Source organism: Salmo trutta, chromosome 14 (assembly GCF_901001165.1).
Source record: "Salmo trutta chromosome 14, fSalTru1.1, whole genome shotgun sequence".
Classification (NCBI taxonomy): Eukaryota; Metazoa; Chordata; class Actinopteri; order Salmoniformes; family Salmonidae; genus Salmo; species Salmo trutta.
This window is the reverse complement of record NC_042970.1, coordinates 34,760,734-34,785,530: the sequence shown is the minus strand read 5'-3', so window position 1 is coordinate 34,785,530 and position 24,797 is coordinate 34,760,734. Positions and strand designations below refer to the sequence as shown.

At 40.9% G+C, this 24,797-nt stretch overlaps 1 protein-coding gene across 3 annotated transcripts in view; it reads right to left on the bottom strand.

Moving 5' to 3' along the window:
• The window catches only part of LOC115207906 (sodium channel protein type 8 subunit alpha), a 120,001-nt gene that overhangs the window by 73,279 nt on the left and 21,925 nt on the right, over window positions 1–24,797 (bottom strand). For all 3 annotated transcript variants that reach the window (XM_029775464.1, XM_029775465.1, XM_029775463.1), the window contains 5 exons: window positions 21,567–21,685; window positions 21,103–21,192; window positions 20,852–20,980; window positions 16,040–16,131; window positions 12,626–12,847 (listed from right to left, as the gene is read on the bottom strand). In XM_029775464.1, the coding sequence (XP_029631324.1) occupies window positions 12,626–12,847; window positions 16,040–16,131; window positions 20,852–20,980; window positions 21,103–21,192; window positions 21,567–21,685 (652 nt within the window). The remainder of the gene's footprint in view (window positions 1–12,625; window positions 12,848–16,039; window positions 16,132–20,851; window positions 20,981–21,102; window positions 21,193–21,566; window positions 21,686–24,797) is intronic.

The following is a 24,797-nucleotide window of genomic DNA, read 5'->3' as shown; positions in this document are numbered from 1 at the left end:
ATTAAAGTAGGCATAATTCATTTTAATTTGACTTTACTAACAACAAGAAGGCTTTGTGTTAGAGTCTATTTCTTCCTATTTAGAAAATAAGAGGTAGGTTGACAAACGAAATTAGGCTATAGGCTGCTATACAGTGCATTCGGAAAGTATTCACACCCCTTAACTTTTTCCACATTTTGTTATGTTACAGCCTTGTTCTAAACTGGATTAAATGTTTTAAATTCCTCATCAATCTACACACAATACCCTATAATGACAAAGTGAAAACAGGAAATTATAAATGTTTGCAAATGTATTAATAATAAAAGAGAGACTCACGGGTGGCGCAGTGGTTTAAGGCACTGCATCGCAGTGTTGTGGCATCACTACAGCCTGGGGTTCGATCCCAGGCTGTGTCACAACAGGCCGTGACCGGGATTCTCATAGGGCGGCGCACAATTGGCCCAGCGTCGTCCGAGTTAGGGGAGGGGTTGGCAGGGTGGCTTTAGTTGGCTCATCGTGCTCTAGTGACTCCTTGTGGTGGTCCCGGTGCCTGCAGGCTGACCTTGGTCGTCAGTTGAACAAGGTTTCCTCCGACACATTGGTGTGGCTGGCTTCTGGTGTAAGTGAGCGGTTGTTAAGAAGCAGCGCAGCTTATTTGGTCGTGTTTCGGAGGAATAATGACTCGACCTTCGCCTCTCCCGAGCCCATTGGGGAGTTGCAGCGATGAGACTGGATTGCAATTGGATATAAAAAAAATGGGGGTAAACAATTTATTTTGTCACACTGAGCAAATTGTTGGTCTCGTGAGGGGAAGAATGAATATTGTGAGAATTTTGTGCGACTTCCGGTGCGTGTTTACAGTGAACACTGAGACATTTCCCTTACAGTTTTAGACAGTAACTAATAGGCTATTGTGGCTATTTGAGCATAATGTAGACTTACCAGCAATCCCATAACATATTCAAATGGAAATAGCTTTTGATTTCTATGATCTAGCCTACAGTAACCTATATGTGGTGTCCAATGCAGGCCTTTACTTGTCTGTAACACCATGGGCCAACTAGTTGACTGTAAATTGCATTGTACTGTGTTGTATGATGCAAGAAACCACTTTACAAAATAAAAATTATTATTATTATCATACAGGCTAACCCTCTGCATATTGGCTTATTTGCATATTCAAGCCTGTCTCAAAATACAACACCGCCCCTTTAATTAAGACATACAATTTTTACCTGACTGGCTTTTCAAAGAGAGTTTGAAATGTAGCCTACATGTTTTGTAATCTTATAGGAAGCAATAACCCCCCATTGCTGACCTATACTTATCTATAACTGGGTTATAACTCGCTAACTAGCAAAGAATATCAACAAATGTGCACACATGCGGCTCTGTGCTCTGATCTGAACTGATCTGAAAAGCACATTCACTCTTGGGTGATTGAAAGACCGCTTGTGGGCTACCCCACCAATAGAATTGTACTCCATTGTGATCTGGCTCTACCTACAACAAAATCACCGACTCAATCTTGCAAAGGTAGATTTGTTTTGGATTGTTGCATTGAAAAGGGCTGATTTAATGTTGATTCGATCACCAAATAAACGTTGATCTATATAGTGCAAACTAATGGGGCGAAGTGAAGTTCAATCTCTTGCGTCTCTGCATGGCCTGGCATTTCTTCTGCGTGGCTGTCCTGGAGGAGGTGCGAGGCTATGACGCCATTGATGCTCTCTCTCATCCACTACCATGCATTCTAAATCCAGCATGTACACACTCGCTCACATGTATAAAAAAATACGCTTTTATTTTATTTGGGCTTTACAGGAAGTAGACAAATGTCTAAAACAGCATATTTAAGTCTCTGGTCTGTCCAAGAAGTGAGGGTAAAGAATAAGGATGTTCTCTGCTATGCACTTTATGTTTTAATTATTATTTTTGGTATAGGGGAGGGTGACTTATTTTTTTCAAGCATTAAGAGAGGGTTTAGGTAAAGTATATTTTGCTGAAGGGAGGGCCATCCATTTTAATTTCAGATAGGTCAGATTTTTTCCATGTAACCTAAATAACGTTCACTCCCTTATTACAGCCTAGTGAAAATAAAACATTTTTTAGCCCACCTGAAAGAGGTCCTTTTCTCGCACCTTGCACCTGGATATCAAATCAAATCAAATGTTATTTGTCACATGCGCCGAATACAACAGGTGTAGTAGACCTTATAGTGAAATGCTTACTTACAAGCCCTTAACCAACAATGCAGTTTCAAGAAAATCCCTAAAAAAGTAAGAGATAAGAATAACAAATAATTAAAAAGCAGCAGTAAATAACAATAGCGGGGCTATATACAGGGGGTACCAGTACAGAGTCAATGTGTCAATGTGAGGGGGGCACCGGTGTTGAGGTAATTCAGGTAATTATGAACATGTAGGTAGAGTTATTTAAGTGACTAATAATAGATAATAACAGAGAATAACAGAGAGTAGCAGCAGCGTAGAAGAGGGTGGGGGATTGGTGGGGGGGGGGCTTTGCAAAATGTCTGGGTAGCCGTTTGATTTGCTGTTCAGGACGCTTATGGCTTGGGGGTAGAAGCTGTTTGGAAGCCTTTTGGACCTAGACTTGGCACTCCGTTACCGCTTGCCATGTGGTAGCAGAGAGAACAGTCTATGACTAGGGTGGCTGGAGTCTTTGACCATTTTTAGGGACTTCCTCTGACACCACCCGGTATAGAAGGTCCTGGATGGCAGGAAGCTTGGCCCCGGTGATGTACTGGGCCGTACGGACTACATTTACATTTTAGTCATTTAGCAGACAGTCTTATCCAGAGCGACTTAAAGTAGGGAATGCATACATTTAATTTCATTTATTTATGTATTTATTTTTTTTATACTGGCCCCCCGTGGGAATGGAACCCACAACCCTAGCGTTGCACACACCATGCTGGCATTGCAAACACCATGCTCTACCAACTGAGCCACAGGGAAGGCCACAGGGAGGCCTACCCTTTGTAGTGCCTTGCGGTCGGAGGCCGAGCAGTTCCCACACCAGGCAGTGATGCAACCTGTCTGGATGCTCTCGATGGTGCAGCTGTAAATCCTTTCGAGGACCTGAGGACCCATGTCAAATCTTTTCAGTCCCCTGAAGGGGAATAGGTTTTGTCGTGCCCTCTTCACGACTGTCTTGGTGTGCTTGGACCATGTTAGTTTGTTGGTGATGTGGACGCCAAGGAACTTGAAGCTCTCAACCTGTTGCACTACAGCCCTGTTGATGAGAATAGGGGAGTGCTCGGTCCTCCTTTTCCTGTACTCCACAATCATCTCCTTTGTCTTGATCACGTTGAGGGAGAGGTTGTTGTCCTTGCACCACACGGTCAGGTCTCTGACCTCCTCCCTATAGGCTGTCTCATCATTGTCGGAGATCAGGCCTACCACTGTTGTGTCATCAGCAAACTTAATGATGGTGTTGGAGTCATGCCTGGCCATGCAGTCATGAGGGAACAGGGAGTACAGGAGGGCACTAAACACGCACCCTTGAGGGGCCCCCGTGTTGAGGATCAGCTTGGCGGATGTGTTGTTACCTACCCTTACCACCTGGGGGCGACCCGTCAGGAAGTCCAGGATCCAGTTGCAGAGGGAGGTGTTTAGTCCCAGGGTCCTTAGCTTAGTGATGAGCTTTGAGGGCACTAGGGTGTTGAACGCTGAGCTGTAGTCAATGAATAGCATTCTCACATTGGTGTTCCTTTTGTCCAGATGGGAAAGGGAAGTATGGAGTGCAATAGAGATTGCATCATCTGTGGATCTGTTGGTGCGGTGTGCAAATTAGAGTGGGTCTAGGGTTTCTGGGATAATGACCAGCCTTTCAAAGCATTTCATGGCTACAGACGTGAGTGCTACGAGTCGGTAGTCATTTAGGCAGGTTACCTTAGTGTTCTTGGGCACAGGGACTATGGTGGTCTGCTTGAAACATGTTGGTATTACAGACTCAGACAGGGAGAGGTTGAAAATGTCAGTGAAATCACTTGCCAGTTGGTCAGCGCATGCTTGGAGTACACGTCCTAGTAATCCGTCTGGCCCAGCGGCCTTGTGAATGTTGACCTGTTTAAAGGTCTTACATCGGCTGCAGAGACCGTAATCACACAGTCATCTGGAACAGCTGATGCTCTCATGCATGTTTCAGTGTTACTTGCCTCGAAGCGAGAATATAAGTTATTTAGCTCGTCTGGTAGGCTCGTGTCACTGGGCAGCTCGTGGCTGTGCTTCCCTTTGTAGTCTGTATTAGTTTGCAAGCCGTGGCACATCCGACGAGCGTTGGAGCCGGTGTAGTACGATTAGATCTTAGTCCTGTATTGATGCTTTGCTTGTTTGATGGTTTGTCGGAGGGCATAGGAGGATTTCTTATAAGCTTCCGGGTTAGAGTCCCGCTCCTTGAAAGCAGCAGCTCTACCCTTTGGCTCAGTGCGAATGTTGCCTGTAATCCATGGCTTCTGGTTTGGGTATGTACGTACAGTCACTGTGGGGACGACGTCATCAATGCACTTATTGATGAAACCAGTGACTGATGTGGTGTACTCCTCAATGGCATTGGAATAATCCCGGAACATATTCCTGTTTGTGCTAGCAAAACAGTCCTGGAGTTTAGCATCTGCTTCATCCGACCACTTTTTTATAGACCAAGTCACTGGTGCTTCCTGCTTTAATTGTTGCTTGTAGGCAGGAATCAGGAGGATAGAGTTATGGTCAGATTTGCCTCTTTGTGTGGAGTAAAGGTGGTCTAGAATCCTTTTCTCCCTCTGGTTGCACATTTAACATGCTGATAGAAATTAGGTAAAACTGATTTAAGTTTCCCTGCATTAAGGTCTCCGGCCACTAGGACCGTCGCCACTGGATGAGTGTTTTCCTGTTTGCTAATGGTGGAATACAGCTCATTGAGTACGGTTTTAGTGCCAGCTTCGGTCTGTGGTGGTATGTGGACAGCTACAAAAAATACAGATGAAAACTCTCTCGGTAGATGTGTGGTCTACGGCTTATCATGAGATACTCTACCTCAGGCTAGCAAAACCCTGAGACTTCCTTAGATATCGTGCACCAGCTATTGTTTACAAAAATGCATAGACCCCCGCCCCGTGTCTTACCAGAGGCTGCTGTTCTGTCCTGCCGATAGAGTGTATAACCCGCCAGCTGTATGTTCTTAATGTCATCGTTCAGCCACAACTCGGTGAAACATAAGATATTACAGTTTTTAATGTCCCGTTGGTAGGATATACGTGCTTTTAGTTCGTCCCGTTTATTTTCCAGCGATTGAATGTTAGCTAGCAGAATGGAAGGCAAGGGCAGATTAGCCACTCGTCACCTGATCCTCACAAGGCATCCTGATCTCGTTCCGCGAAACCTACGTTTCCTTTTCCAGCGAATCACAGGGATCTGGGCCTGGTCGGGTGTCCGTAGTATATCCCTTGCGTCCGACTCATTGAAGAAGAACTCCTCGTCCAATTTGAGGTGAGTAATCCCAGTTCTGACGTCCAGAAGCTCTTTTTGGCCATAAGAGATGGTAGCAGCTACATTTTGTACAAAACAAGTTACGAACAACGCAAAAAAATTTAATAATAGCAATGTTGGTTAAGAGCCGATAAGACGGCAGCCCTACCCTCTGGCTCCATCTTTTCCAAATTCAGGGGAATTTGAAAAGGTTGTGGCTGTTTTTACTTTATAACCGTTCGATTCCTGTGTATATTTACCAATTTACATTAGTAGCCTGAAAGCATGTAAAAAAAATGATATATTGATTGCTATTATACGCTATTAAATAGCATTTCCAGTTTGAACAGGTATACCCAGGATAACCGGAAGGAACTTGCAATTTTCAGCAGTGTAAGTTTACTTGAATTACTTACCTGGCCAGAGTATTGTTTATGCCCGAGGTACTCGACTTTAATAAATGAACCAATATTATAATTTGAGTGGATAAAAAAAAGGTGTTTCCTGTGATGCAATTTGTGTCGTGAAATTATATTTTTTTCTGATTTAATTTAGGTGAATACAAGAAAACCCAAAGATCTAAGTTGTTTGAGGTTATTTCAAATCAATGTGCATTTAAGGGGTTTAGGAGAAGTTTCCATTCTATCACTGACTTTTTCATGAGTCCTTTGTAATGGTTCACTACAATGGGGTAGGCTAGTCTCTATTCAACCTTGGATTTGGCTCAAGTACTTGGACAGTAACCTGCTCTGCCTCCCATACCAGGAGCAAGTGGTGTGGAACACAGCAGCTCTAGCAACCAACCCCTTTTCCTTGGATAGCAGAAAGACCAGATATATACAGTTGAGATTTTTTGGCAGTGGCCTACACAAAATACCACACAATGTCAAAGTCAAATTATGTTTTTAGAAATGTTTACAAATTAATAAAAAATGAAAAGCTGAAGTATCTTGAGTCAATAAGTATTCAGCCCCTTTGTTATGGCAAGCCTAAATAAGTTCAGGAGTAAAAATGTGCTTAACAAGTTACATAATGAGCTGCATTTTGAATGACTACCTCATCTTTGTACCCGACACATACAATTATCTGTAAGGTCCCTTAGTCAAGCAATGAATTTGAAACACAGATTTAACCAAAAAGACCAGGGAGGTTATCCAATGCCTCACAAAGAAGGACACCTATTAGTAGATCGGTAAAAAAAATTTAAAAAAATACATTGAATATCCCTTTGAGCCTTAATTACACTTTGGATTGTGTATCAATACACCGAGTCAATACAAAGATACAAGCGTTCTTCCTAAGTTGCAGGAGGGGAAGGAAACCAGGCCAATTGTGACTTTAAAACAGTTACAGAGTTTAATGGCTGTGATAGAAGAAAACTGAGGATGGATCAACAACACTGTAGTTACTCCACAATACTAACCTAATTGACAGAGTGAAAAGAAGGAATCCTGTACAGAATAACATGCATCCTGTTTGCAACAAGACAAACCAATTCACTTTTTGCCCTGAGTACAAAGTGTTATGTTTGGGAAAAGTCCAATATAACACATTACTGAGTACCACGCTCCATATTTAAAACATATTGGTGTTTGCATCATGTTATGGTATGCTTGTAATCGTTAAGCACTGGGGAATTTTTCAGGATAAAAAAGAAACGGAATTGAGTTAAGCACAGGCAAAATCCTAGAGGAAAACCTGGTTCAGTCTGCTTTCGCCCAGACACTGGGAGAGGAATTCTCCTTTCAGCAGGACAATAACCTAAAACACAAGGCCAAATCTACACTGGAGTTGCTTACCAAGAAGACAGTGAATGTTCCTGCATCGCCGAGTTAGTTTTGACTTAAATCTGCTTGAAATTCTATGGCAAGACTTGAAAATGGTTGTCCAGCAATGATCAACAACCAATTTGGCAGAGCTTGAAGAGTTTTTAAAATAATAATGGGGTAATATTGTACAATCCAGGTGTGCAAAGCTCTTAGAGACTTACCCAGAAAGACTCACAGCTGTAATCGCTGCCAAAGTTGTTTCTAACATGTATTGACTCAAGGGTGTGAATACTTATATAAATTAGATATATCTGTATTTCATTTTCAATACATTTTCAAAAATGTCTTCAAACATGTTTTCACTTTTAATCCATTTGAATTCAGGCTGTAATACAACAGAATGTGGAATAAGTCAAGGGGTATTAATACTTTTTAAAGGCACTGTAGCTGTTCGAATGCTCCAGAATAGAATATCTGGGTGGTCAGATTTATCCTTTGTCCTTTTGAGACAGATGAGTGACATCATTTCGCCAGTGCCTTGCTCTTCCACAGGGGGCTTACTACACTGTAAAGGTGAGGGAGTGAATTTGACAGTAACTTACAGACAGCTCAGTGGCAATTACATTTCTGTATTTCATATTGCAGTACAGCTACTGTAATCGAAATACAGTATGTAAGCAAGCACTATGTAATGACACACAGTACAATACCGTAGAATTGACTGTATAATACTGTGAAAAAGTAAATGCTACCATAATCGTAATGAGTGAATGAATGAAATTCATTGAGGGGATGGGTTTGTATTTCACAGTATTTTACTGTAATTACACGGAATTGGTGCAAGCAGGTTGGCTGCTAGGTAATGCGTTTACATATTACAGCATAGGGGAGAGTGGGGTAAGCTGAGCCATTTCTTACATTCAGCGTCACTATGTCAAGGGAAATATATTTTCTTTCTGACAAAGATATCTACATATATTTCAGGATGTTGTGTATCCCTGGAAATAATCAGAATTCATGTAAACATAACAGATTTGAAAACATAGCTTGTACAAAAAAGTGGTCTCTTGGCACAACTTACCCCGGATATGGGGTAAGTCGCGTAAAAGGACAGGGTAAGTTGAGCCGCCTTGGGGTACGTGGGTGATGGAGTTCTGTGACAGTGGGTCATAGTGCTGGTAGGTCAACGTTTAATTTGTGGAATGGGTTTTGGTATATTGTTTATCTTAAATGTATGCCTACATTCAGATATAGATCTCTCAGTTCAATACCACTTACCCTTCCATTTCTTGACCAGTTGTCTGGGACAGGGACGTTGTTTCGATGTCCCAATTCGTAGAAAAGTTCTCTGCATTTGAGGCTACTAAGCCCATGAAACTGGTCTGCGAAATTCTTGATATATTTAGCAAGCTCAGACTCCGTGTCATCAGATAAGCCCTTGTGTGCCTCTGCTACTCTATCATAGCCTCTCTTTCGCACAGATACATGTTCTTTTTCTTTTTTGTCAATGTACCTCTTCAGTGTCATTCGGTCTATTTATTCATCCCTTACTGCTGCTCGAATGGACTTTATCCCTTCTCTCACTTCCTTGGCTGCACTCTGAAGAACCTCAAAGGGGGCTAGACCCCTGCTTATTTTACGTTTATATATACACAGGGCATGATGATGTCTGCTCTGTAACAATAGAAATGTTGAGTTCATATGCATGCCATATTGCAAAAATACTATGCATATTATGCATAAAACAGACAAAATATAATCATAATTGTGGCCATTGGCTCAACTGGCCCCAAGGCAAACATTTTGACTACATTAGCCCACACAGCTACAAGGATGCACTTTCATGCTAGGTTTAGGAACTTATAATGTAGCTTATAGAGACCCAACTGATGTATGAAACAATCTAAAACAATCTACTTTGGTTTAGATTCAAGCATCATGAAACCTATAACACAATCAATTAATTTGACTTTGTTCAAATACGTTTTATGGACCTAACTTGCTTTCCACTTATTCCATGTGGTTTCTTCCTCCACAGACTCCATCAAATGATATACCTCTTCCTAAATATTTGGTCACATGATTCATTTTGTGTATGGTTTCCTAGAAACAAGGGGTGGCGCAACTAACACTTTTGCTCAACTTACACCGCTCTCCCCTATCAATGAATATTTGGTGTTTTATATCACTTGCACTTCTAGAGGCCTTAACAAAGGCTTCCAAACTGGCAGCAACTACAGAGCAAAACGACCAAAAGAACATAGCAAAATGCTCAATCTGTAAAGGTTTAAGACTTGTTGCCACTTCAATCTGTCCCCTATACATGGAGCACTATAACCACGCAATATAGCCTCTTACAAGGCACTCCTCAAAATATGTTAATGAGACAGCTACAACAATACCATGCACCCACTAGCGGTCAAAATGTTTTTGGTGCTCCAAAAATTCAGTGTGTTACTGTAATCTGTGGGGTGGAATTACAGTACTATTTGAAATACAGCAATTCATTCCCCTCACCCAACATTTTCCCACAATGCACCAGAATTTACAGTATGCTGCAGTAAAACGTTTCACAGTATTTTAATGTTGATAATACCCCAAATGAACGTATAAATTACAGTTTTCCATTACAGTGTAGAGTGGATGGCCCCCACTCTCTCAGCATTCCAGTTGGGTCACTAAGGATGAGGGACTTTTCAGTATGGGACAAAATAGCCCACGATTATGTCCCATTGTCCCCTTAATCTGAGATAAAGGGCTCTCCGTCATTGGAGTAGACTTGTCACCTCTTACCCCAGACACTACGCTGGTGCATATAGGGAGAGTAATGGGGAGATATTCACCACCCATAGGGTGGGGGACAGTCCAGGAGAACTGAACGGTACCGGATTGACCTCCAGGGTTCCGGCATGCTCATACAAATACCTCAGACTCCATATGCAATGTTTCTCATATAATTAGGAAACATTCTCTGCCTTTTCTGCAGCGTTGTCACATCCTTTTCAGGACGGATGGCATGACTGCCCTGGCGTCTACCAATTGGCTCACCAGAAGCGATAGCCAAGGAAGCGCTGGTTAGCGGAGTTAATGCTACTCTTTTACAACCAGCCATAGCAGCTCCCGTTAAGCAGAGGTCTACTGACCCAAGAGAACAGAGAGATTTTCCATCCTCATCTAGAACATGTTGGCCCATGCAAGGCCTGCCACTAAGAGTACATTTTTAGACCATACAGAGTGCCAGGGCCCTTTCCACACGCTCACTGTATAATAAAGTGGCATGTGATATGTCGTTTTATGAAGGGTGCACGTCGCTTACGCCCAGTGCCAAATCCTTTAGTCCCATCTTGGGTCCTGTGCTTGAGGCTACTTCACAGCAGCCATTCGAGCTACTGGAAAGAATTAAGCTCTCTCTTTCAAATCACTTTACCATAGCCCTTATGTCCACAAAGTGAGTGAGTGAGCTGTTTGCACTGTCAGTCCACCACTCGTGCCTGCAATTTGCCACAGGGTTATCCAAGGTTACCTTACAGCCTAACCCCACCTTTGTGCCTAGTCAGCAATGCGTGTAATTGCCTCACTTTGGAGCTTTTTTATTTTTCTTCCACAGAAGAAGAGCGTCTCAATTGTTTATGTCCATTACGCGAATTACGCACCTACTGTACATTGACATGATGAGAGCTTTACGGAGGAGCAACCAGCCCTTTGTCTCCTGGGCACCTCTCCACACGGGTAGGCCCCTCTCTCGTCAACGGTTATTCCATTGGATAATGGAAGCTGTCATATTAGCCTAAGGGCCCATTCCACTAGAGGCATGGCTACATCATGGGCATTGTTCAAAGGCATCTCTGTACAAGAGATTTGTGATGCTGTATATTGTGCTACCCCTTATTCATAGATTGCACATCCGTCACTCGGTTGCGTCATGCCATTGTTATGAACGTTCTCAAGCCGCCCTCTACCGGCAGCGCAATAGTGGTGCCCTAAAGTCATGATAAACCCAGTCATTCTAGACAGAGGCTAATGACTGTTTAGTCTAAATTACACTATAGAGCCTGGAAATACGATGACATTACTAAAGTAGTCAAATATTTAGTAGGAAACAACTTTGCCAGGATTATCATGTCGTCAAATTTACTTTAGACAGATGGCAATGTTGTCATTAGCTAGCAAAGTTAATCATAAATAGCTAGCAATGCTAATGTTAGCTAGATAAAATCCAGTGACCTGCCCTCAATCTTAGCTAACTAGTTAACGTTATACTGCATCTAAAGTCAATCTGGCGACATCAAAATGATGGCAAAAGGTTTTCCTACTAATTATTTGCCTTCTTTTGAATGGCATTGTATTTCCAAGCCACTGTAATGCACTTTTGATGAAATCTTCATCAGGGCCAAATGATGATGCATTAAGTAGAATGCTCAGTTGGGCATCAGTCCAAAACTAATGTTTCAAACAATATTGAATAGGTGAATACCTTTATGAGGTTTTACCGACTGGAGGTCACTGCGCCTTCCTGGCACATACGTTCCTCAGTGTCGGAGCCTCTGAGGGGTGATACTGTCGGGACTGTTTTGGCTTCCGAGAGCATTTCTGTGATACGGTAGTGGGCTATATATATCCCATTGTGAGCTACCAAAACGAATATTTCAAAGAGAACGTAAAGGGATACTTCGAGATGTTGGCAATGAAACCCTTGATCTACTTCCCCAGCATCAGATGATCTTGCGGATATCATTTTTATGTCTCTGTGTCCAGTATGAAGGAAGATAGAGATATTTTCGTAAGCCAATGCTAACTAGTGTTAACGCAATGACTGGAAGTCATAGACTAACACTAATCAGCAATTGCGCTAACGCTAGTTAGAAACTTCCTTGAAACTACACGCAGAGACATAAAAATGGTATCATCTTGTTCATCTGACTGGGGAAGTAGATAAAGGGCTTCATTGACAAAATCCCAAAGTGTCCCTTTAAGGTTACTTTTGTAACCCCGGGTTCTCTGATAGTAGAGTGAGGCATCGCACCGCGCTTCCCTGTTTGCAAGCGTGTGAGGACGAAAGATAGGCTTGAAAATGACCAGAAGGCGGGTCCGACTGATGTTGTGTGATCTGAGCCTCCATAGTGATCCACCTTAGGAGACATATTCCATTGTGAGATACCTCACTCTATTATCAGAGAACCGGGGTTACGAAAGTAACCTTAAGTTTTCCATTACAGTGTTTATTTTAGACTATGACAGACAAACAGATGCGATCGACCCATTAAGTAAAAAAGGAGACATTTGATCAGATTCTCTGGTAGGCATGGCCTACCTGGCACCCCTAACTCAAACTCAGCTCAAATGTTATAAGTCGAAACGGTCTTCTGTCTCAGTGTCACACATCTTTTGGCCATGTGTCGGACTCACTCTCGTTCATGATGTATTCGTTCCAGTCGAAGCCCTTACTGCCATTGGCCAGGTAGTTCTCAGTGGAGTTGATTGGCCAGATGACACATTTCTGCCGCAGGTTGCCCATGAAGAGCTGTAGTCCAATCAAGGCGAAGACACTGAGACAGAAGACCGTGAGGATCATAACGTCTGACAATTTCTTCACCGATTGAACTAGAGCACCGACGATGGTCTTGAGTCCTGGGGGGAGGAACCGGACATATGCATTCACACACACACACATACGTGCACACACACACACACACGTATGTATGTGTTTGTGTACACACATACATATAAAACACACAAGCGCACATACATACACACAAACAAAGAGAAATGGGCATTGCTGGAAAGTACAAGCTTAGCTATGAATTATTTGTATAGAGTTTATATAGTAGTATTACATTGGTAGTATAGTAGCCCATCTCATAAAAGTGTATTTGTTCAATTTAACGTCAAACCAAAACTACTGCTCTGTTTTGAATTACCAATATCTAAATTTGGACAGGTATAACAGAAGTATTCTAAACTGCAGGCGTATGTGTAATAATAATAATAAAGCGTATGGTTGATATATTTTCCTCTATTTTCCATGAAGAAAGAGGTATTCAAGTCATTGTGTCATTGTGATTGTGTTCCATATTGTTAGTTACTGATAAGTCATATTGAACTAAATTATAGCGAGAATAGGATCCTTGATAACTACATCAAACAATTGCACAATAATTAAAGACATACAAAACAGCCAAAAGATGGTCAGATATTCAGGCATTTTAAACACCACTACATATAAACACAACAACATTGAGAGTGCCCCTACATAAGATTTCCATAAGACTGACACACTTCAGTGACGATCAGAATACTCCTCAAATGTTCTAAATCAACAAAATTACACTGAGGCAGGCTACATCAAAATGATTCTAAAACCTAATGGGTGATGTAGTTGTGGAGGGATACCAATTTAGGAATTGTTTATGTTAATTTATAACATTATGTGAATAAATGTTTTATGTCAATTAGATGCCCTTATGTTATTTTTCTGTTCAAGTCCGGGTTTCACAGGCAGTGTAGAGCATCCTTGGAATCAGTAGGGCCACTCTCATATAAAATATATGGAAACAACTACAAAATATCCACCAGATTGACCAAACACAGCAGCACTGCACAACGAAGAGAGAGCGTAGGACTGGGCTCAGTCAGAGGAGGAAGAAGTGAGAAGAGAAGAGAGGACAAGTGAGGGAAGCAAGGGTTAAGGGGGACAAGAGGGAATGACAGGTTGCATGCAGGTAATTTAAACGCCAAGGCTAAAGGAATTGACTCCATGTCATCATCACCTGTCTGTCTGGCAACCGGAATGGTGACTTAGCTTGGTTCCCATGGTTAGAATGGTTCCCATCCTAGGCACCCCCATCATGTCCCACTGGTGCTGTGTGGTGTGATCTCCACTGGGTGAGCCTTTTAGGCTGGGGCCCCTTTAGATCAGAGGCCTACACTGGAGACTGAGCCAACACTACTTACTGGACTAGATGTATTTTATGCACAAATTCACATTCACTTCCTGCCCCAGACACTTGTTCAACAACACTTTTGCACCATTAGAGTGTTCTGCAGTCGAAGTTACTACAAAATCTCAAAAGGCTAACTAATACTGTGAACATATAATGAGTCAGTGTGGTGTGTGTGTGTGTGTGTGTGTGTGTGTGTGTGTGTGTGTGTGTGTGTGTGTGTGTGTGTGTTTGTGTTACATAAAACCTAACTGATTTACAATCCAACACTTCCAATGGTGCAATGTATAAACTGCCCCTGTGCCAATATCTCAACTCCCCCAGAGAAAGAGCTTTCAGTTGGATCTCCAATGTATTTGCATATCACTGTGTTTATTTCCTTTAATTCATTTCTCTGTTGTGTTTATGCCTTATTGTCCCAGGATAAACAGAAACGAGAAGTCCACATTCAGGAGTCACTACTATAGTCATATCTGAATGGAATTCAAAGTAAAGACGCTCCTTAAAAGCCAGAGTTGTAAGATAAAAAAGCAGGTGTCTTGAAAAGCTTCATGCAGCGTATAATGTGTTGTCAAACTAGGCTTGGCAGTCTTAAGAAATTAAATGTTCTTCAGAGTGCTCCGTTATAGTCAGGGGACAAATTTGTTCATACAGAAACATGATGTGTTTTAAGACTGTGGCATAGAAACATCAGTGTTTAAGATTGTGACAACAACTAAGGTAGAAATTTGAACCCAAACTAATCAAATGTCCTAAACGTTATGTATTCACCTACAGTACCAGTAAAAAGTCCCAGTCAAAAGTTCCCTGTGGACAGTACTTGTCCAACAGAGAGTGATAATGTGTTTAAAGCCACCAAATGAATGAATATACAGTATCATTCAAAAGCTTGGACACACCTACTCATTCAAGGATCAAAACTATGAAATTACACATATGGAATCATGTAGTAACCCAAAAAAAAATTCTAATATATTTTTGATTTTTAAATTCTTCAAAGTAGTCACCCTTTGCCTTAATGACAGCTTGCACACTCTTGAAGAAACACAATCACCTTTTTTAGTTACTACATGTTTCCATATGTCTTATTTCATAGTTTTGATGTCTTCACTATTATTCTACAATGTAGAAAATAGTAAAAATAAAGAAAAACCCTTGAATGAGTAGGTGTGTCCAAACTTTTGAATGATACTGTATATTCATTCATTTGGTGGCTATAAACACATTATCACTCTCTGTTGGACAGTGAATCGAAACTCTCTGAAGTCTGAAGAGATACTCATGCATGGTCTAAATAAGAAATGCTTACAAATACAATGTGTGAGTGTGAAACCCTTGTCTATCACTTTAACTTTGAGGTTAAGATGGCAATAATAATAACTATTCTTTAGTTTAAAAAATATATGAACAATATAATTTCTACTGTTCCTCATACTAAGACTCTGAGTTTTCCCTAACCAAGGGAGGGTTATCAACTAGGCCCTGAAGTTTTTCCTGGGGGGAAACTCGGGTTCCTACCCATACTATCTGGTGTCAATATACTGTATGAGGCTGTTAATGTCACTTTGAGGGAGACTACTATTAAAATAATAATATGAAATTTGCTGTGTATTCCACCCACTTATTACAGGCTGTTTGTCTTTTAGTATGTCATATCAGGGCCACCTTTTCCACTTAACACCACAAGACCGCAAGTAGACTGCTAAGCCTATCAAAAATGTATTGCTACCATTTTTGATTGTTTGAAAAATAAAAAGTAAACAAAACAGGTATCATTTCTGATGCATCCTCTTTAAGAGTCTAAAGTAATAAGAAATGATGCGAATCCAATTCATGAGAAATCAAAATAAGCTCAGCCTTAGTATTTAAATGGGAGTCTCACCTGGAATGACTGAAATAGTTTTCAATGCTCGGAGAACCCTGAACGTTCTCAGCGCCGAGACATTCCCCAGGTCCACAAATTCTGTTACATATCTGTAACGGGGTAGGATCACACACAGAACAAAACACCATGACACAAAAAACAAACGGTAACACACACACAAACCCACTGATCAAAAGTGCGGACGCGCAAGCGCACGACACCAGCACCCCACCAGACACCAGAAGAAGATGACCGGCAGGAGGAGTGGACACCACGGCGCGCGAGAGAGAGAAGCGCCTATCCCTCCAGGAGAGAGGAGCGAAGGTGGAAGAGGAAACGAAACGGAAACAAAACCACACCTACAGTGCCTTCAGAAAGTAGTTATACCCCTTAACTCATTTCACATTCTGTTTTGTTACAGCCTGAATAAAAAATGGACAAAATATTTTTTTCTTCACCCATCTACACACAAAACCCCATAATGACAGTGAACACATGTTTTTAGAAATCTTAGCAAATTTATTGAAAATGAGATGCAGAAATATCTCATTTACATAAGTATTCACACCCCTGAGTCAATACATGTTAGAATTCTCTTTGGCAGCGTTTACAGCTGTGAGTCTTTCTGGGTAAGTCTCTAAGGGGCCGATCTCGACCTAACAATTTATGCCTTTACTACGCACGCCTTTCCTACGCACTTATCAGTATTTGGTATTCAGACTTGCCTTATTCAATAGCATAATGCGCTCTGCAGGTGTGGCTACCTTCCGAGCTCTGAATACATTTCATTCAACCATTGAAAACCCTCCCACTTGCTGGCCAACAGATTTTCTTGTGGAGTTTTCATTCAATGGGGTTTTCAGTACATTTATCTTAAGCCATCCCTTTAAATACGGTTCACCTTTAATTCAAATTGTGTCGACAGACTACATAGAATACATTTTGAGAACGGGTTCAGAATATAGGGACCAATGAAAGAAATCCATCTATACATATTTGTCTCCGTTCCAGCACCAACTGGTAGATATAAAAATACATTTATATAGTTTTTTTGGGGAGAGCCTTTATGGATGACAATTTTATGTTGATAACTAAAAAATACAGTGGTTTTATTCATCCTGAAAATCAATCCAGCACTATGAAAAAGGGGCCTCAATACATGTCATGTTGATGTGATTTTCAGTTTGCTTCCATATGGTTGGTTTCACACATCTTTACGGATCATAAAGAAAAATCATCTGAAACAATTGCTATGGTATTTATAATCCCCTTCTCCAAACTGATTACTCATTTACCTAGCTCTTATCAATACATCTTATCAAGTTGTAAATTATAATGCATGGAGAATGGTGGTATTTATATCAACAACAAATGGTAAGTTCGCTAGACCTTGTTCATGGTTTCGTGTGTAAAGGTGTTGGAATTATTAGGGAAGTAAGTCAAAGTCAGAATACAGCTTATCTGTAGACACTGTTGGGGTTCGTTTCCTTGTTCCTTGTCAATCATTGGCTCATTGGTGAAATTAGCATTATGACAATATCTTTCATTAAATCATTCAAAATCCTCTATTAATGCAATTGCAGACAGAAGTTGACAACAGGAACATAACGCATGTTTCCGAGTAAGTTCTGCAAAATATAAAAGGTCCCAAGTTATTTTATTAAACTCGAAGTCCAGCCCTAGTGATGTCACTGCCTACGTCATTATCTTCTACTCCTGTGAACAAAACCATGCCTACTCAACACTAAAACTCTTGTTTATATAGCTATCTAAAAGCTTAGCAGTAAATGTCCAAGTTGATTTATAGTGGAATGTCTGACTAATCTCTTATCTCTTACATTCCCCTGCAGAGTTATGTCTTCACAGTCACATATTTCTCAGTTTCTTCATAAGAGGCAGAGAGCCTAGAAAAGTACTGTGGAACGATATTAAACCTCATAATGTATATATATTATTAAACTGTAGTCTAGGACCCTATAAATGTAAGGAGGGAGGGGTCTTATAACCCCTCCCCCTTCTATTAATACAACATAAGCATAATCAATTATTATAATACATCAAACATTTGGTACAGCCCCTATCATGACCCCTAGGTGAACCCCTTTAAACACACCTCCGCCACACCTTCATTTATTCAAGCTCCACCTAAAACTAATAGTTGGTGAATAGCATACTATTCTCGTGCTTAAGTTCAAGGTCAGAATATGCATAGAGAGAAAAGCGTATAAAAAGGGAATTACATTCCATTTACGGCACTTAACTCGGGTCAGAATATGGGCCTATGAGCTTTGCACACCTGGATTGTACAATATTTGCGCATTATTCTTTTTAAAATTCTTCAAGCTCTGTCAAGTTGGTTGTTGATCATTGCCAGACAGCCATTTTCGAGTCTTGCCATAGATTTAAGTCAAAACTGTAACTAGGCCACTCAGGAACATTCAATGTTGTCTTTTTAAGCTACCCCAGTGCATATTTAGCCTTGTGTTTTAGGTTATTGTCCTGCTGAAAGGTGAATTTGTCATCCCGTGTCTGTTGGAAAGCACACTGAACAAGGTTTTCCTCTAGGATTTTGTGTGTGCTTAGCTCTATTTTGTTTATTTTTATCCTAAAAAACTCCCTAGTCCTTGTCAATGACAAGCATACCCACAACATGATGCAGCCACCACCATTCTTGAAAATATGATGAGTGGTACTCAGTGATGTGTTGGATTTGCTTTCAGGTTCATTCATTTTTTTGCAGTTTTACTTTAGTGCCTTATTACAAACAGGGGTTGTACTGTGGAGTAACTACAACGTTATTGATCCATCCTCAGTTTATCCTATCACAGCTACTCTGTAACTGTTTTAAAGTCAGCATTGGCCTCATGGTGAAATCCCTGAGCAGTTTCCTTCCTCTCCGGCAATTGAGTTAGGAAGGACACCTGTATCCTTGTAGTGACTGTGTGTATTGATACACCATCCATAAGTGTAATTAATAACTTCACCATGCTCAAAGGAATATTCAATGTCTACTTTTTTTTTTAACCCATCTACCAATAGGTCCCCTTCTTTGTGAGGCATTGGAAAACCTGCCTGGTCTTTATGGTTGAATCTGTGTTTGAAATTCACTGTTCGACTAAGGGACCTTACAGATAATTGTATGTGCAGAGATGAGGTAGTCATTCAAAAATCATGTTTAACACTATTATTGCACACAGAGTGAGTCCAACTTATTATGTGACTTGTTAAGCAAATTCTTACTCCTGAACTTATTTAGGCTTGCCACAACAAAGTGGTTGAATATTATTGACTCACGACATGTCAGCTTTCATTTGTAATTAATTTGTAAAAAATTCTAAAAACATAATTGCACTTTGACATTATGGGGTATTGTGTGTAGGCCAGAGACACAAATCTCAATTTAATCAATTTTAAATTTAGGCTGTAATACGACAAAATGTGCAAAAAGTCAAGGGGTGTGAATACATTCTGAAGGCACTATAACACTGACCCACCCTGACTCCCCTGCCCCCACACACACACATGCATACTCTTACCTGGGATAACAGAAATTGTTTTCAGAACCCTGAACGTACGCAGAGCTGACAAATTGCCTAGGTTTACAAACTCTGTTATACACCTGCAGAGTGGTTCAGATCACAGTTACTCAACAGCCATTACAGAATGAGAGACCGAAGGCAGAGTTGGGGTCAATGTCATTTCAATTCAGTCAATTCAATAAGTAAACTGAAATTGCAATTGCATTTTTTTTCTCATTGAAAGGAACTGAGCAAAAATGGAATTGGAAGTACAGTTTACTTCCTGAATTGACTGAATTGAAACAGAATTGACCCAAACCTTAAAATAAAAAATACATAAAAAAATGTTTTTTTAAAGAAAGGAAGATAGGGGGTAAAATGAAATAAAGCAATACATACATACAATACTCTCTACCGCCATATCCCTATTTGACCCTTACAATAACTAATACTAGTAACAACACAATACTCAGATGTTAACATACAGGAAAGTCTGATATAAGAGGGACTCACAATAAGATGGAGAAGACATAAGAGATGGGAGAATAATAAATAAAATATGGCCCAAAATGTTTCACAATATTACACATGTAAATCAGAGGAAATATATTGTTGCGGCAAAATTCAGGCAGGGCAATCATTCATTGCCAAAGTCTAACAATTTCAATATTTGCATAACTTTCAATCATCAAAATCTCCCTTTTACCAAATTCTCAGAGACTGCTATCCCTGTTCTTTGAAATCATGTTCTTCAGTAGGATATTTTCCCACCAACATTTTCTATTCTCACTTTGAGTTCTGTGTGTGGCTTTATGCAACGTGTTGTTTTTAAAAAGAGAAACAGTGGAGTAATTATACATCATACATTTTACACATCTGTATAAGCTCTACATCATTTCAATGAGCTATGTCACTCTCTGGAATTGAATTAGTGAGCCACAACATTTAAGTGGCTTCTCTTTGAACAAACCCATCCATATATTTATGTGTCACTCACATAAAATGCAACATTACAAATATACCTGTACTTACATATACTGTATGTTCAATTGATTGATTGATTCAGTTGAATTAATTACATTCTGTTGAATTAGTATTTGGAGATGCTTCTACATCTTGGATTATTTTGCATGTTTTGAAATATTCTCTGATGTGGAATGTCCTGCCTGGCCCAATCTTGTCACTCTGGTAGAGTTGGAGGTATAGAGAGAGATGGAGGTGTAGAGAGAGACGAAGGTGCAGAGAGAGATGGAACTTTAGAGAGAGGTGGAGGTGTAGAGAGAGGGATACGGGGAGGAGGTGGACTACTTACGCCATAGAGATCACCATGAAGTCCAGCCAGTTCCATGGATCTCGTAGAAAAGTGAACCCGTCTATACAAAAGCCTCGTGCCACAATCTTGGTAAGCGATTCGAAGGTGTAGATACCTGTGAAGGTATACCTAGAGCACAATAAGACGAGAGACAGTGAAAGGGTGAGGTATGTGAATAAATGCATACTAGTTTATAAATGTTTTACAAACAGTTGATGAATGTACATAGGGAGTTATAAATCAATACTTACTCTACTATCTTGTTCCATTCTGGAGGATCACTAAACGTCATGAAAACGCAGTTGGTCAAAATGGTGCTCATGATGATCATACTGAATACCGTGAGAGGGAAGAGAGTTAAGAAAAGATTGACCATATACACCCGACCACCCATCAACATACTGTTGCAACATAGCTGAATATACTGTGAGACATTACAATGACATATATTCCATCGATGAAAGGACAAAGGAAGGAAGACGTTCCAGGATGGTGTGGGACACAAGATCCAGATCAACGCACAAGGACGATTTGACCTGCATCACTTATTTTCTGTTTCTTCAACCAATCAAAAGAAAGCATCACAATCACAAGCTCCTTTAACCTTAAGATTGCGCACAATACATAGAATAAATCTATGTGCTTTGTAATTTCCGCATGATAAACAACAAAATCATAATCTCAAAGCAAGACAATGCACCACTTGAAAGGATATGAGTGTATCAAAATCTTAATTGCTATTCGCCTAAAGAGACTAAAAGGGCTGATGACGTACAAGGAGTCCGTGGCATGGAAGCGGAAGATTGTTTTCCCTTTGTTTAGGACTATAAACGTCTGTGGAGAGAGAGAGAGAGAGAGAGAGAGAGAGAGAGAGAGAGAGAGAGAGAGAGAGAGAGAGAAAATTGCATTAACAAGAGCAATACAAGTCATGACACATACAGGACCTGTATAAAAGACTGTCACTGTGGGCCCCATGCTGAGACAACAGAAATGGAAAGTCATGACTATGGTATACCAAGCTGACTGTTCATTGGCTGATCTGATTCCTGAGCTCATCTCTGAATCTTAGGGCACACAGAGTGTTTCCACCTATTTTATGGAACTTGCTACTTCAGTTTGCCATGTCCACTGCAAGAATAATTATTTTGTATTACGACTTTAAAAGTTTAAACCCACTTTAACCTGGCATCATTAGGAATGCACTGTGCATTTCCTCCCAAAAGCAATCAACAAGAGAGTACACCTGATATCGAGATATATGAGATATCAACAGAGAATATACACTGAGTATACCAAACAGTAAGACCACCTTTCTAATATTGAGTTGTGCCCTTCCCCCTTTTGCCCTCAGAACATCCTCATTTCAAAAACTGCAACACAAACCGGTGCGCCTACCATACCACGTTCAAAGGCGCTTCAATCTTTTGTCTTGTCCATTCACCCTCTGAATGGCACACATACACAATCCATGTCTCAATTGTCTCAAGATTTAAAAATCCTTCTTTAACCTCCCTCCTCCCCTTCATCTACGCTGATTGAAATGTATTTCACAAATGACATCAATAAGGGATCATAGCTCTCACCTGGATTCACCTGGTCAGTCTATGTCATGGAAAGAGCAGGTGTTCTTAAATGTTTTAACACTCATACTGAGGTACAACCAGGGTATATATAATGTGATACTGAGGTATAAAAAGGGTCTATCCTAAGATGTGCTGAGTCTAACCTTGTGCTTTATGCACATACTAGGGCACAGGGTGAACAGAAAAGAGAACCACAACATCTTCTCTCATTATAGAACAGTAAGACAGACACTTCTGACCTGAAGTCAACCATGACCTTAAAAGTATCTTCCACTAAAGGCCTAGCACATACACAAGCCTCTTTTACTCCTGTAAAGACATATTTCACAAGTATTACACAACGTTGCGTGAAAATATATATAATGAGATTCAATGCCCAGGTCTGAATAGCCTTATAACAACCCTTTATCCAGAAAATGTCATGTTTCAACAACTTGTTGTCCATTGATATAAGTACCCAACCCCTTTGCACCATCTGGCCTAACTACTCTACCACTTCCAGTTAGAGTAACTAAGAGCCCCTGACTGGCAGTGATGGTAAGAGATCCCAGTGTCTGTGTGTGTTCCTTCTTTCCTGGCTAGGTTTCACCTCTACAGTAACCTCTATAGAAAGGCTGCCTGGCTAGCTGCTGGACGACAGGAGACGGGACAGGAGGGAAGCTCTCCCCTCTCTCCAGTCTGTGGCCAAATGTCTGTCTTCCTCTCCCAGCTTAAAGCTCTTACTGGAAGAGAACTGCAAATGCTGACATCGATCAGGCCAGGATCTGCTGACTCGAGCCTCTCAACAACCACTCCCAACCCATAAACAAGCCCCGGCCAAGTGGGGCTGGGCTGGTTGTGGTGGGGTTAGGCCCACTCAGAGAAACTGGGGACATTTTGTTAGTCCCCACAAGGTCAAATGCTATTTCTAGGGGATTTAGGGTTAAGGTTAGAATTAGTGTTAGGGTTAGAATTAGGTTAAGGGTTACGGTTAGGAGCCAGGGTTAGTTTTAGGGTTAGGAGCTATGGTTAGTTTTAAAGGTTAGGGTTAGGTTTTAGGGTTAAGGTTAGGGTTTAGGGAAAATCTGATTTTGAATGGGACTGAATTGTGTGTCCCCACAAGGTTAGCTGTACAAGACTGTGTGTGTGTGTGTGTGTGTGTGTGTGTGTGTGTGTGTGTGTGTGTGTGTGTGTGTGTGTGTGTGTGTGTGTGTATGAGCGTGCACGTGTGTGTTTTTTATTTAGTATTTTATTAGCATCCCCATTAGCTAATGCTAAAACAGAAGCTACTCTTTCTGAGGTCCACACAAAACATGACATAATACATAACATTAATAGACAAGTACATCACAAGGACAGAACTACATTTAAAATAAGAATACAGGTTCTATACATTTATGCCTTCATAATCATGTCATTCATAGACGCTACCGAATGAAAGTGCAACACATGGAAACGGAAATGCAATAACATGGAGGTGCATTGCAAATAGGCTGACATTTTTCGCTAAATTCCCCTGATGTACTCCTACCGATCCTCGACTTCGGTGATGTCATCTATAAAATAGCCTCCAACACTCTACTCAACAAACTGGATGCAGTCTATCACAGTGCCATCCGTTTTGTCACCAAAGCCCCATACACTACCCACCATTGCGACCGACAGTGCGTTCTCGTTGGTTGGCCCTCGCTTCATACTCGTCACCAAACCCACAGGCTCCAGGTTATCTACAAGTCTCTGCTAGGTAAAGCCCCGCATTATCTCAACTCACTGGTCACCATAGCAGCACCCACTCGTAGCATGCGCTCCAGCAGGTATAACTCACTGGTCACCCCCAAAGCCAATTCCTCCTTTGGCCGCCTTTCCTCCCAGTTCTCTGCTGCCAATGACTGGAACGAACTGAAAAAATCTCTGAAGCTGGAGACTCATATTTCCCTCACTAGCTTTAAGCACCAGCTGTCAGAGCAGCTCACAGATCACTGCACCTGTACATAGCCCATCTGTAAACAGCCCATCTATCTACCTACCTCATCCCCATACTGTATTTATTTATTTTTCTTGCTCCTTTGCACCCCAGTATCTCTACTTGCACATTCATCTTCTGCACATCTACCATTCCAGTGTTTAATTGCTATATTGTAATTACTTCGCCACCATGGCCTATTTATTGCCTTAACTTACCTCATTTGCACTCACTGTATATAGACTTTTTGTTTTCATTTGTTCTACAGTATTATTGACTGTATGTTTTGTTTATTCCATGTGTAACTCTGTGTTGTTGTATGTGTCGAATTGCTACACTTTATCTTGGCCAGGTTGCAGTTGCAAATGAGAACTTGTTCTCAACTAGCTTACCTGGTTAAATAAAGGTGAAATAAAATAAA